The sequence below is a fragment of the Acanthopagrus latus genome, chromosome 7, assembly GCF_904848185.1.
Source record: "Acanthopagrus latus isolate v.2019 chromosome 7, fAcaLat1.1, whole genome shotgun sequence".
Taxonomy (NCBI): domain Eukaryota; kingdom Metazoa; phylum Chordata; class Actinopteri; order Spariformes; family Sparidae; genus Acanthopagrus; species Acanthopagrus latus.
The window spans coordinates 262306-276785 of record NC_051045.1 but is presented as its reverse complement, the minus strand read 5'-3'; the positions used below and the strand labels follow the sequence as shown (position 1 = coordinate 276785).

General features: G+C 45.6%; 1 protein-coding gene across 2 annotated transcripts; it reads right to left on the bottom strand.

The window, feature by feature from the left end:
• Positions 1-1296: 1296 nt before the first annotated feature.
• On the bottom strand, positions 1297-13935 carry tfe3a (transcription factor binding to IGHM enhancer 3a). Of its 2 annotated transcripts, none has more exons than XM_037103942.1 (11): positions 13560-13935; positions 9842-9940; positions 9585-9650; positions 9096-9258; positions 8825-9007; positions 8386-8484; positions 4940-5060; positions 4015-4071; positions 3849-3924; positions 3505-3652; positions 1297-3236 (listed from the first exon to the last, which is right to left on the bottom strand). In XM_037103942.1, exons 1-11 carry the CDS (start codon positions 13688-13690, stop codon positions 2838-2840), a joined length of 1542 nt encoding a protein of 513 aa, XP_036959837.1. In that variant the 5' UTR covers positions 13691-13935; the 3' UTR covers positions 1297-2837. The 2 variants fall into 2 exon arrangements, with proteins under 2 accessions (XP_036959837.1, XP_036959838.1); XM_037103943.1 differs by having other exon boundaries at positions 9585-9645; positions 13560-13687.
• Between the last annotated feature and the right edge of the window lie 545 nt (positions 13936-14480).

Genomic DNA, 14480 nt, shown 5'->3' with positions numbered 1-14480 from the left:
TGTAGTTGAGTAGCAGAATAGTTCTAATAAGTCCAAAGTAAAGTAGAAGTACTCTAACATGTAGCTGAGCAAATGGACTTAGTTACTTCCCATCACTGTGCTGAGGTTCTGATCCCTCCGCACTGATCCAAAGTGTTGGATGGAAACTTTTTGTAAACGTTTAATAAACGACCTGTTTCTGTGTCAGTGATTGACAGGTCAGAGTGGGCGGGACAGGAAGTGTGTGTTTGTTGAAGCGACATGCCAGGACATCCAAACAGGAAACAGGAAATCACTGAAATGACAACGCCACCTGACCCCTGACCCCCGGCCCCGACATCAAAGAGACACACACACGCATACACACACACACACACACACACACACACACACACACACACACACACACACACACACGCGCGCACGTGTCTGAAGTAAAACAACAGATATTTTCACACCCGTTACCTAAAGACACTCGGACCGGTTCTGAACTGTTGGGTGATAAGCCTGAGGGTCAGCCCTCTTATGGGCCACCAGATCAGTCTGACGGGTCTTGACATAGTCAGCTGGATCTGATCCGACTCATGTTTCTGTAATCTGCTCACACAGAGACCACAGCTCAGTCTGAGTCTCTCAGAACATTCTGACTTCCTGTCTGTCTATGGCTGTCAGCTCCAGGCTCATTGGATCTTTGTGTTTCCTGTGTACCAGATGGTAAAGTGTCGCGCCGGCATTCTGAACAAACCCTCCAGCTGCCCGTGTTCGTCCATCTGTGTTCCTGCTGCTGGAAACAGCTGATCTGGGATCAGCATCCTGACTTCCTGTCAGTTGATCGATTCATCACACTGACAGAATGTTTTTGGGACTATTCTCAGTGGCGATTAATCCACAGGATGGTGTGTAAACAAACTGCACACACACACACACACACACACACACACACACACACACACACACACACACAGTTTTAGTATTTCAGTCTGACAGGAAGCAGAAAACTGAATACACTCCAGTCCACTATCTGTTATCAGTCATCGAACACCTTCAACATGGAGGTCTGCTTATCTCTGCTGAACACACACACACAAACACACACATGCACGCACACACAGGCACACACACACACACACACAGACACACACTGCCCCCTGCTGGACAACAACACAACAGCAGTAGGCTGCTCAGCTCACCTGTTTTAGATCCACCTGACTTTAATCCTGTATAATCAGTTTCTGTATGAATAAAAGTTTATTATTATTATTATTATTATCATGATGATGCAGATCAGCTGTGAGGTAACAAAACACTCTACATCAGTTTTATTAAATGAATTTATTTCTATATAAAAGTCTATAAAAACAAATGTGATGAAAAATATTCAGAAACCATAAACTGGATGTTTGAATATGAAGTCATAAATCAACAGCATGAATAAAAGACAAACACAAATCCCTTTGAAGAATCTGAGCCTGAAGTCTGATGACAAGCAGCCATGTTGAATCAAACTCTCATAATGTGCCTAACATTCTAACATTAACACAAAGCTAACATTTAGCCTAGTTAGCTTACTTTTAGCTCCTACTTACTGTATCTAGTTTGTAGTTAACAGTGACCTACAACTAACTGCTAGCTTGTCAGTTTGTGTGGCTGTTGACTAAAAACTAAATAAGTTCACAGATAAACAGCTAATGGTTAGCTAACTTACAGTGTAGCAGCCGGCTATACTGACAAACAAACAATTAGCTTGTTATCAACTGTCTGCGCTGTAATTTGTAGATGAGCTAACAGCTAACAGCACATAAACTTTACAGCAGGTGGATTTAACCTACATTTCATACAGCACCGCTAAGAGCTAGCTTGCTTTAAAGTAGTCTAACTGACACACTGAACTGTGGCAGTTGCAGATTCAGCAGCAGAATCTTCACAACTTCATTAAACTGAAAACATAAAAACACCTGATCTTCTACATAACAACTCATCCTGACAGGTGAGGACGCACAGGTGGGGACGCACAGGTGAGGAGATATCTGTGCTCATGTGTCAGTGGTGGTACCTGCTGGCTCAACCAATCAGAACCGGTTAGACAAAAGAATTCAGATTTCTACTGAGAGGTGTCACCTGATGTGACATCACTGATGGGGGCGTGTCTCTGAGAGCCGCAGGTGAACATTATATAAACATGTTGGCAGTTAAAGAGTCGTTCTGATATTGTTGACCTAAGTCGTATGTTTATGTTCTGACGGGTTCAGATTGTCTGACACAGATGGAATGGATCAGACCTTCTGTTGTCTGTCTCGCTACAAAGCCACCAGACTCCATTAAGAAAAACATCAATTTAACCTCACAGAACACACGAGCTGCTGGTGCAACACTGCTTCTGCCTGTTAGTCTCTATTCAAGGGTTTTGGTCTGGAAACAGAAAATACGGCTCAGGTGCAAAAACACCAGAATCCCCCTTTAAAACAAGGTTCCCTTTCCTCCAGGTATTTCCTGACAATAGACTAACAGCCAATCAGAGGAGGTTTTTTTGTCACCTGTCATGTGTTACATTAATTATAACATTTTTATTATATTGTTATCTTGTTTCAATTATAATAATAATCAGTTATTGATCACCTGCAGACACCTGGAACTCCAACGACCAATCAGCTTCTGGTCTGCTCAGTCTGTCTCTGGTCTCAGTGGTTACCATGATAACACTGGAAGACTCCCAGTGACTTCCTGGACATCACATTGTGCGTTGTTTGCTTGTTTGTTTGATTGTTCATGATGTCATTGATTAAAAACTGTTGTATTTTAATTAAAAAAAACTGCCTCCAGCTGCAGCCAATAGGATCCCTGCATGTGTGATGATGTCATCAGAGGTCCTCGTCCATACTGAAGCTGCTCCTCCTGCTGCTGGTCTTGGAGGCTCCGCAGGACAGCAGGGGGTCGGACACCACAGCTCCTCCCCCCTCCTCCATCAGGATGTCCCCCAGGCCGTGGAGCTCCGTCAGCCCCACGTCAGACATGAGGTCAGGGGAGAAGATAGTGGAGGCTCTGCGAGGCTCATCCAGCTCCACGAAGCTCAGGGCATCCAGACCCAGGGAGGGGGTGACCAGGGAGGATGAGGGGGAGGAGGAGGAGAATGGGTGAGGCAGTGAGGGGGAGAGCAGGGCCTGGGGGTCCAGAGAGGAGGAGGAGGAGGAGGAGGAGGTAGGCAGAGTGGAGGTGGAAGAGGAGGAAAAGGTATGGAGGCGAGTCTGAAGCTCCAGCTCCTACAACACAAACAGGAAGTGAGTAACATCAGGGATAACATGATGTCATCACGTGATGTCAGATGCTATGCACCAATCAGAACTCAGCATCATTCTGATGGCAGTCAATCAAAGCACATCAAACTCCCACAGTCCTGACTAAACCGGACCAGACTGGACTGGACACTTCCTGTGTCCCAGTTTTCAGTCTCTGGGTCCAGACTGTGTGAAGGACTGAGACTGACTAATCATGACATCACCCCCTCCTCCCCCTCCTCCCCCTCCTCACCTGTATGCGGAGCAGCAGGGTGTGGTTGGTGTTCTCCAGCCTCCTCTGTTTCTCCTCCATCTCTCGGGCTCTCTGCTGCTCCTTCTGCAGTTTTCGGATGTAGTCGACCGATGCCTTCAGGATGGTCCCTTTGTTCCACCTCGTCTCCCTGAGCAACCAATCACAGGCCACGCCTCGTTAACACGCACCAGTAACGAGCACAGTGTCACGCACATCATCTGAAATCAGTCACACTGTGAAGTACTGCGATCGTAAATGAAGTACTGCGATCGTAAATGAAGTACTGCGATCGTAAATGAAGTACTGCGATCGTAAATGAAGTACTGTGACGGGTGTTTACTGACGGATCGGTGGATTTGGGGATGAGGTCTCCGAGTTCTTTGATCCGGTCGTTGATGTTGAACCTCCTCCTCCTCTCAACTGAAACACACGACACAAGACAACTTCAACAGCCTGACGTGGTACTGCAGTACTTAACTGTAGTTCTGTGGTAGTGACGGAAGTACTCACTGAGGTTGTGGTTGTCTTTCTTCTGTCTCTCTTTTATCAGAGCTTTGGCCTCCACATCTACATCAGGACACACAGGCAGAATTATTCCATCACATTAAAACTTCATGTTCTTTAAATGAATTATTATAAACTGACAAAGTGACAAAATAAAAGTCGCTGTCTTTGAAACTTCCAACAGCTGCTCATGATCCGTCTCCATGACAGCACAGGATGAAGACCATATGATATAGCTGAAAGTTTTTCATGAGTTCATATTTTAAGTGAATGTTGTGGTTTTAAACAAACGACTTGTCGAGTTTCTGAAGATAACCGAGGAATAAAGGCGAGTGAGAGCAGAACATGTTCATGTCGACAGAACAGGAAGTGGAACTGATGATGCGGGAAAATACAACTGGCTGTAGTGTGTATGTGTGTGTGTGTGTGTGTGTGTGTGTGTGTGTGCAGCGTCAGTGTGTGTTCAGAGGAAGTCATGATGTTGACTCATCAAACTGAAGAACAGATTTACAGCAGAGCTCCTGTCAGCTGTTGAACATGATCAAGATTCTTTATTACAGGGACAGTTCACACTCTCCTCCTCCTGATGATATAAAGTCCTCCTCTCCTCCTCCTGATGATATAAAGTCCTCCTCTCCTCCTCCTGAGGATATAAAGTCCTCCTCTCCTCCTCCTGAGGATATTAAGTCCTCCTCTCCTCCTCCTAAGGATATTAAGTCCTCCTCTCCTCCTCCTAAGGATATAAAGTCCTCCTCTCCTCCTCCTGAGGATATAAAGTCCTCCTCTCCTCCTCCTGAGGATATAAAGTCCTCCTCTCCTCCTCCTGAGGATATAAAGTCCTCCTCTCCTCCTCCTGAGGATATAAAGTCCTCCTCTCCTCCTCCTGAGGATATAAAGTCATCCTCTGTGTGTGCATGTGTGCGATTCTCACCGTTTAGCTCTGTCTTGACACCGCGAAGGTCGGCCGGGCAACTGTTGCTAGCAGTGATGGTGGGCGTGGCCATCCCGCCGCTTCCGCCATACACGTCCAGCATGTTCCCCGACACTGGCAGCTGGAAAGGACCAATCGGAGCACAGAATTAGAGGCTGACAGTGAAACTTACTTATCACGCATGCAGAGTGTGCTGCACTGTGATTGGCTGTGGGCTGACCTCACTCGTTCTCTGTTGCTGATGCACACACACACACACACACACACACTCAGACCTGCTGCAGAGGTCAGAGGTCACAGCAGTTGCTCAGCTGTCTGTGATGACATCATATCCACACCTGGATGATGTCACAGCTGGCAGAAACAGCCGTGATACTCCTCTGATTAGTCAACTGCACTGATGGAAATAAGTGCCTTTATTTGATTACTTTAGTAACTAGTTACTTCACAGATCACTTTTTCAGCTGACTCAGTTTATACAAACAAGTTAATATATGGATCAGTTACTTTACTGATACTTTGATACTGAACTACATTTAGCATCAGATACACTGAGACTTTTATTCGAGTACTCTTCACAAAGGGACTTTTACTTTCTACCAAAGTAATATTTTGTCTTTACTTTTACTGGATTGTGACTGTGAGATACTTTAGCTGTTTGAATGAGCTGCAAGTGGAGCTTGTTTGTCAATGTCTGTAGCACCATAATGGTAAATGCCATTATGTGTTAGCATTAAGCTAACAGACTCAGTCAGTGTGTTTAAATGACACTCGAGAAAACTGAATTACTGTGTTAGTCCGACTATGATCAGATTTTTAAGATGCATGTATACAGTATTAGTCTGACTAAAATCGGACCATGCTCCTAGATTATTGGATTGATAGTCGCATTGCTCCTGCATGTATACGTTCCATCAGATTTGATTTGGATTTTGCGTTCTGCGGAGGCTCGAGATTTTTTCCCGGGGCCGTGAGCCGGAAGTAGACAGACCGCGGCAGCGTCTGTCCTCTGAAGTCACGGCAAACAAGAGCGCCATTGTGCATCTAGTTTTTGTAATTATCATGTACACCATATACGAAATGTACAAAGATGTAGCTGCTCCTCGCTCTTTGTACGGCATCTTTCTCAAATGTCGAGTCTGTTGTTGCTGGTGACATAAAGAGGTCAGCCGCAGGTGTTTCTGTTACCACTAGTTGAAATGGGTACAGCGTCACCTATCGTACCGGGGTATGACATGCTTCAGCCAGTAATTCGATTTTCTCACCGGCATTTATACTCTTGCAATTGCAGTTGTCTGATTGAGTGGCATAGTCAAACTATAACTGTAATCTGACTACGCTGTGCATGTAAACGCACTGAGTGCTAGTTATAAAAAATCGATTCAGGAATCAAAGAATCGTGGCAGCAGAATCAGGACAGAGTGATCTGAAGTCACTTCACCTTCCTTCTCACACTGTGGAATCTGCTGATTGAATAGGAAACCAGCTGTAATGATAACAGCTGCCTCCTGCTAACACACACACACACACACACACACACACACACACACACACATTTATTAGCAGGTTTCGCAGTCCGAACTTAAGCTGCCTGATGACGCACAGGACCGGTAGCAGTTTGTCTCTCGGTCCAACACGCACACTCTTCTTCTACTCCACTACATTCATCTGATGGCTGCAGTTACTGATTACTTTTTTATCAGCTTCATAACTTGTGATTCATTCTCACAGATGAAAAAGCAGAAACCAGCTCCGGCAGCTCACTTCATTCTCTCACTTTTAGACTTTAAGAACATTTTGCTGACACACTTCTTTACTTGATTAAAGGATTCAAATACGTCGTCCAGACACACACTGATATTTGGATATTTAGTTGATCAATAAAACAGAAGCTTGGATCGATCAGAAACAGATCAGATCACACTACAATAAAACACTTTACCTCTGATTTAATCCTCCGCTTCTCATGGTCCGGCAGTAAAACCAAAATCCTCATCTTATCTTATCTTATCTTATCTCATAAACGTATGTATAATATGATATATTTATATATATATATATATATATATATATATATATATATATATATATATATATATATATATATATATACACACACTGCAACTTCTCTTCCTCTTCCTATTTGGACGACTGTTGAAAAATGGGGAAACGTCTCTTTAAGAAAACAACAAAAGCTGTCTGACACACACACACACACACACACACACACGCCAGCTCCACCCACAGCTGCTGCAGCAGAAAGGAGGAAGTCTGGAAATATGAACTGACAGATTTTCTGTCCCTCTGATTGTTTGTTCATCTTCATTCAGTTGAACAGAAAACACAGAATGAGACGAGATCAAGACTAACTGCCAGGTGTCATGTTAGCACAAAGCTAACATGCTAACAAAGTTTATAGAATGTGAGGAGCTCTCTCCTGGTTCCTGCAGCAAAGATGGAATACAAGACTGTGTGCTAATAACTGGAAGCTAACAATTAAAACAACCTGCAGCTAAAACCTGTCAACCATTAAACACCTGACAAAGAAACATCTGTCATGTGGAAAATAAACCAGCCAGGATTCTAATGAAGACTCCGATGTCACAAAGCACTAACATACAATTTTACATCAACAACATTGTTTTTGTCATCTTCAACATGTTTCCTGAATGTTTCACATGTTCTTCATGGATGTTATCTGAATGTTTCCTGAACATTTCCAGTGTGCTTTCTGAATGATCCCTGAATGTTTCTGTGTGTTTCCTGAATGTTTCTATGTGCTTTCTGAATGTTTCTGGACTGTTTTCTGAATGTTTCCTGAATGTTTCTGTGTGTTTCCTGAATTTTTCTGTGTGTTTCCTGAATGTTCCTGTGTGTTTCCTGAATGTTCCTGTGTGTTTCTGTGTGTTTTCTGAATGTTTCCTGACTGTTTTCTGTGTATTTCCTGAATGTTTCTGTGTGTTTCCTGTGTATTTCCTGAATGTTTCTGTGTGTTTCCTGTGTGTTTCCTGAATGTTCCTGTGTGTTTTTTGACTGTTTTCCGGATGTTTCCTGATTGTTTTCTGTGTGTTTCCTGAATGTTTCTGTGTGTTTCCTGTGTATTTCCTGAATGTTTCTGTGTGTTTCCTGTGTGTTTCCTGAATGTTTCTGTGTGTTTCTATGTGTTTTCTGCGTGTTTCCTGAATGTTTCCTGACTGTTTCCTGACCGTTTTCTGACCGTTTCCTGACTGTATTCTGTGTATTTCCAGGATCTTTCTGTGTTTCCTGAATGTTTCCTGACTGTTTCCTGAATGTTTCTGTGTGTTTCCTGACTGTTTTCTGGATGTTTCCTGACTGTATTCTGTATATTTCCTGAATGTTTCTGTGTTTCCTGAATGTTCCTGTGTGTTTCTGTGTGTTCCCTGAATGTTTCTGTGTGTTTCCTGAATGGTTCTGTGAATGTTTACCGTGTTGGCGAGCTGCAGTCCAGAGTCGATCAGCGTCAGAAACTCATCATTCAGGCTAGATTCCAGGCTGATGATGTCGTTGATGACAGTCTCTTCTATCTGAATAAGCCAATCACAGAGCAGATGGGCTCAGACATGTTGGTAGGTGGTCTGCATTTTTATAGCGTTTTTCCAGTCCAACGACAGCTCAAAGCACTTTACAACGCGCCACATTCACCCATCACTGATGACGCTAACTGCTCATCAAGAGCAATTTGGGGTTCAGTATCTTGCTCAAGGACACTTCGAAATGCAGCTAGGGGGGATCGAACCGGTGACCATCCGATCACTAGACAACCCCGTTTTCCTGTGTGCTTGTATTTTTATATCTTTGTTACACTAATTATTGTGACTGAGAGGTTTTTAGCGTGTCTGTGTGTGTGTGTGTGTGTGTGTTGACCTCCTTCTTTCGGCTGTCTGCAGGCTGTAGTTTGGGGGCGGGGCCCAGCTGGGGGGAGTGAGCTGGATCTGGTCCTGCTGGCTCCTGATTGGCTGTCTTTGTGGTGGACAGGTACTGACGCACCTGCTGCCTCTGAGCCTGCTGGATGTGATACCTGGTGGGGTTCTCCAGGTGAGTCTGAACCTGAGAGACACAAAGCAGGGAGAAGAGTTTGGCACAGCCGCCCAGATGCATCATGGGACATGTAGGATTATTGTTGTTTGTTTTGTACCTTGAGCACCTCCACAGGGACCTGAGCAGGAGGTCGGCAGGAGGAGGACACAGAGACAGAGATGGGGAAGGAGGAGTCAGTCGGGCGAAGGAGCTGCTGCTGCGCCTCCTTCTGCTCCTCCTCCAGAGCCTGCTGTCGCATCAGATCCTGACGTAGGAGGACCCTGCAGAGGGAGAGGAGAGGAGAGGAGAGGAGGAGTTTGTAACTGGGGTCAGTTGGCGCCCTCTGTTGGACCAACAACATTAAGGAACTACAGTGGTCAAGAGAGAGAGAGCAGTGGTGAATGTAACTAAGTACATTTGCTCAGGTACTACAATAAATTATTTGTAGCCCAGTTGAGTAGAAGAGTTTGTTCTTTCATTCATGGTATTTGTACTTTTACTGCAGTAAAGGATCAGAGTACTTCCTGCTGAAGGTCTGGTGTTGTGTGATCGTGTTGGAGCAGAAGCAGGTTGTGTTTGTGGTCTCACAGAGTAGTTGTGTGTTTACCTGGATGACATGGCTGACGGCAGTGATGAGGAAGAGGAGGAAGAGGAGGAGTCTGCTACTGCTGCACTGCAGACAGAGAGGCTCAGTCAGGTTAATGACATCATCTCTGATCACATGACATCATGCTGTCAGGTGTTAATTTCAAGCTCATTCATACATTGGGCCGCATAACCAGGAAGTGAACCAGGAGAGTGATTCTGATTGGACTGATGAGACAACCTTTGTATTCAGTGTGTAGTTCTGTTAATCTGTGTTACCTGATGCTGATTGGCTGGCTCTTGATCTGGTAGAAGGTGTCACAGTCTGACGGCAGCAAACTGTCCACATCAATGTCAGCGACGATACCAGACTCCACCCTAACAAACAGACAGACAGACAGACAGACAGTCAGACAGTCAGACAGACAGACAGACAGTCAGACAGTCAGACAGACAGTCAGACAGACAGTCAGACAGTCAGACAGACAGTCAGACAGACAGACAGACAGTCAGACAGTCAGACAGACAGACAGTCAGACAGACAGTCAGACAGACAGTCAGACAGTCAGACAGTCAGACAGACAGTCAGACAGACAGACAGACAGACAGTCAGACAGTCAGACAGACAGACAGTCAGACAGACAGTCAGACAGTCAGACAGACAGGCAGATACAGACAGACAGACAGTCAGACAGTCAGACAGACAGGCAGATACAGACAGACAGACAGTCAGACAGTCAGACAGACAGACAATCAGACAGTCAGACAATCAGACAGTCAGACAGACAGTCAGATACAGACAGACAGACAGTCAGACAGTCAGACAGACAGACAATCAGACAGTCAGACAATCAGACAGTCAGACAGACAGTCAGAAAGACAGACAGACAGTCAGACAGTCAGACAGACAGTCAGACAGTCAGTCAGTCAGTCAGTCAGACAGACAGACAGTCAGACAGTCAGTCAGTCAGACAGTCAGTCAGACAGTCAGACAGACAGTCAGACAGACAGACAGACAGTCAGACAGTCAGACAGACAGACAGTCAGACAGACAGTCAGACAGACAGTCAGACAGTCAGACAGACAGGCAGATACAGACAGACAGACAGTCAGGCAGTCAGACAGACAGTCAGACAGTCAGACAGACAGGCAGATACAGACAGACAGACAGTCAGACAGTCAGACAGACAGACAATCAGACAGTCAGACAATCAGACAGTCAGACAGACAGTCAGACAGACAGTCAGAAAGACAGACAGACAGTCAGACAGTCAGACAGACAGTCAGACAGTCAGACAGTCAGTCAGTCAGACAGACAGACAGTCAGACAGTCAGTCAGTCAGACAGTCAGTCAGTCAGACAGACAATCAGACAGTCAGTCAGACAGTCAGACAGACAGTCAGACAGACAGACAGACAGTCAGAAAGACAGACAGACAGTCAGACAGTCAGACAGACAGTCAGACAGTCAGACAGTCAGTCAGTCAGTCAGTCAGTCAGTCAGACAGTCAGACAGACAGTCAGACAGTCAGAAAGACAGACAGACAGTCAGTCAGTCAGACAGACAGTCAGTCAGACAGACAGTCAGACAGTCAGTCAGTCAGACAGACAGACAGTCAGACAGTCAGACAGACAGGCAGATACAGACAGACAGACAGTCAGACAGTCAGACAGACAGACAATCAGACAGTCAGACAATCAGACAGTCAGACAGACAGTCAGACAGACAGTCAGAAAGACAGACAGACAGTCAGACAGTCAGACAGACAGTCAGACAGTCAGTCAGTCAGACAGACAGACAGTCAGACAGTCAGTCAGTCAGACAGTCAGTCAGTCAGACAGACAGTCAGACAGTCAGTCAGTCAGTCAGTCAGACAGTCAGACAGACAGTCAGACAGACAGACAGACAGTCAGACAGACAGACAGACAGTCAGTCAGACAGACAGTCAGACAGTCAGTCAGACAGTCAGACAGACAGTCAGACAGACAGACAGACAGTCAGAAAGACAGACAGACAGTCAGACAGTCAGACAGACAGTCAGTCAGTCAGTCAGACAGTCAGACAGACAGTCAGACAGTCAGACAGACAGTCAGACAGTCAGAAAGACAGACAGACAGACAGTCAGTCAGTCAGACAGACAGTCAGTCAGACAGACAGTCAGACAGTCAGACAGTCAGTCAGTCAGACAGACAGTCAGACAGTCAGACAGTCAGACAGACAGGCAGATACAGACAGACAGACAGTCAGACAGTCAGACAGACAGACAATCAGACAGTCAGACAATCAGACAGTCAGACAGACAGTCAGAAAGACAGACAGACAGTCAGACAGTCAGACAGACAGGCAGATACAGACAGACAGACAGTCAGACAGTCAGACAGACAGACAATCAGACAGTCAGTCAGTCAGACAGACAGTCAGACAGTCAGAAAGACAGACAGACAGTCAGTCAGTCAGACAGACAGTCAGTCAGACAGACAGTCAGACAGTCAGACAGTCAGTCAGTCAGACAGACAGACAGACAGTCAGACAGTCAGAAAGACAGACAGACAGTCAGTCAGTCAGACAGACAGTCAGTCAGACAGACAGTCAGAAAGACAGACAGACAGTCAGTCAGTCAGACAGACAGTCAGACAGTCAGACAGACAGTCAGACAGACAGACAGTCAGTCAGGATTAGGGACTAATGTGAACTATTTGAACAGTGTTGTTTGAAACCACAGAAGAAAAATGTTGAGGAATAACATCTGTCAGCACTTTAACTGCTGCAATCCTTCTTCCTGTGTGTGTGTGTGTGTGTGTGTGTGTGTGTGTGTTTCTGCTGAGTCACTTCCATCTAATCCAGCGTGCAAACACACCCACACACACACACACACACACACACACACACACACACACACAGACACACACACTCACAACGTTTGTTTTTTGACTGTGATGTCACATGCAGTCGTGTTGATGACATCACCAGGCTGGACCAATGAATGGACCCCCCGCTCTTATTTACATGTTCTCTTCATCACTGCTCGTCCTCCTCAGACAGTGGAGCAGAGAGACGCCTCCTGTCTGTTGTTACTTTTACTTTCTGTCTCACCACCCACGTAATCTGTGTGTGTGTGTGTGTGTGTGTGTGTGTGTGTGTGTGTGTGTGTGTGTTTTGCAGGGTGTGGTGCTGGGGGCTGAGGGGAGGAGGGGGAGACAACTAGCCCGGGCCTGTCGACCTGCCTGTCTGTCTTCATGGGAAAGTACATGAGAGTACCAGCCTGTGTGTGTGTGTGTGTGTGTGTGTGTGTGTGTGTGTGAGGTATGTTGGATGACTCATTACACCAGAAGGCAAAGAGGATCAGAGTTCAAAGGTCAGAAAGGAACAACAACAACCAACCTGCCACAAATCTCACACAGGACGCCATCTTGATCATCATCATCATCATCACACACACATAGACAGCATTTTACAGTTCTACACACTCTAACCCGCCTCTGTGTGTCCGCCCTGGTACCTGAACACATCAAACTCCATTCATGAAGTCTACAAGTTAAAGTTGTTTATTTGCTAGAGATTAAAAACGAGACGGTATTTAACTTTGGATCTTCAGGGAATATATTCAGATTCCTCATAGATTATATAATCGGGGTGCTTTTGTGTTGACCGGCATTCCAAACCTCATTTGAATATTCTCCAATTTGAAATTTAATTGCTTCTTCCCAATAAAGCTGTTTAACAAACGAGACATAAGAGTTTCTTCTTCATCTGTAAGAGCTGTCCTGCAGTTCGGCTTTGATCAAGTTACGTGTTTCCGTCGTAGTTAAACATTATTGAGACATTTGGTGTTTAATTATTATTCCGATGCACCCGGAAGACTCCTCAGACCTGCCGGCTGTGTTCAGTCCCGTGTGCGACCACACACACTTTAAAATATAGATTCTTGAAAGGAGTTTGGCGTGAGATTCGCCTGCGCGGCAGGAATAACGGTAATTCCCAAAACTTCCGGACTCACCGGACCAGGTTGACTGTTTCAGCCGAGTCCAGGATGACAAACACGGTCTGCGGCTGCAGGATCCCGGCCTCCTCAGCTCCGGTTCGGTTCTCCTCTCCGGGCTGGATCTGGTCCGGGCTGACAGCTGACATCTCTCCACAGATAGAGACGTTTGAGCGAACACACGAGCAGATCAGAGTGGCGCGTAATTTCCCAGCAGCCACCGCAAGATCCGAGAGAAATCACAGCAGCAGCATGTTTGAGTCCATTACTCAGGGACCGGTCCAGGTCCGAGGGGTCCGGGTCCAGTTCACCTCACTGCTGCTGAGAAGACCTGGGCCGAGCCACAGACAGACAGACAGACAGACAGAGTGAGAGAGTCTCTGATCTACACCACACAGATCTACACCACACAGATCGGTCATCCTGATGTTAAAAACAAGACTATAAAGAACAAAATCCTTCAGTTTACAACCATTTACACATGACGTCATTCTGGTCATTTAAAACATGGTGGCTACTGACGCAACACTGCAGACAGTGACGTTTGAATCTACTTTAATAACATCTTTATTACTGTTGTTACTTTGAACACACATTGAGTTTTCATGTCATTTTCTATAAGTTACTCGTTACTTTTCAGATCAGATTGTAGTGAAGCTTCCATAGTACCGCGAACCTGCACTGAGTACTCGAGTAAATGTACTTCGTTACTTGTCTCCACTGTGTGCATGTCTGTGAATGAATGATGATGATGATGATGATGATGATGATGATGTGCAGCTGTTTTCTACCTGTTTTGTTTCTATGTGAGAGTCACTGACAGGGGGCGGGTCTCCCTGCCTGGACTGATCTGCTCTGGACTAATGAGGTGATGCTCTGAGCGGTACCAGCCAATAGGAGAGTGGCTGGGCCCGCCATCTTGTTTGTTTATTGTCGCAT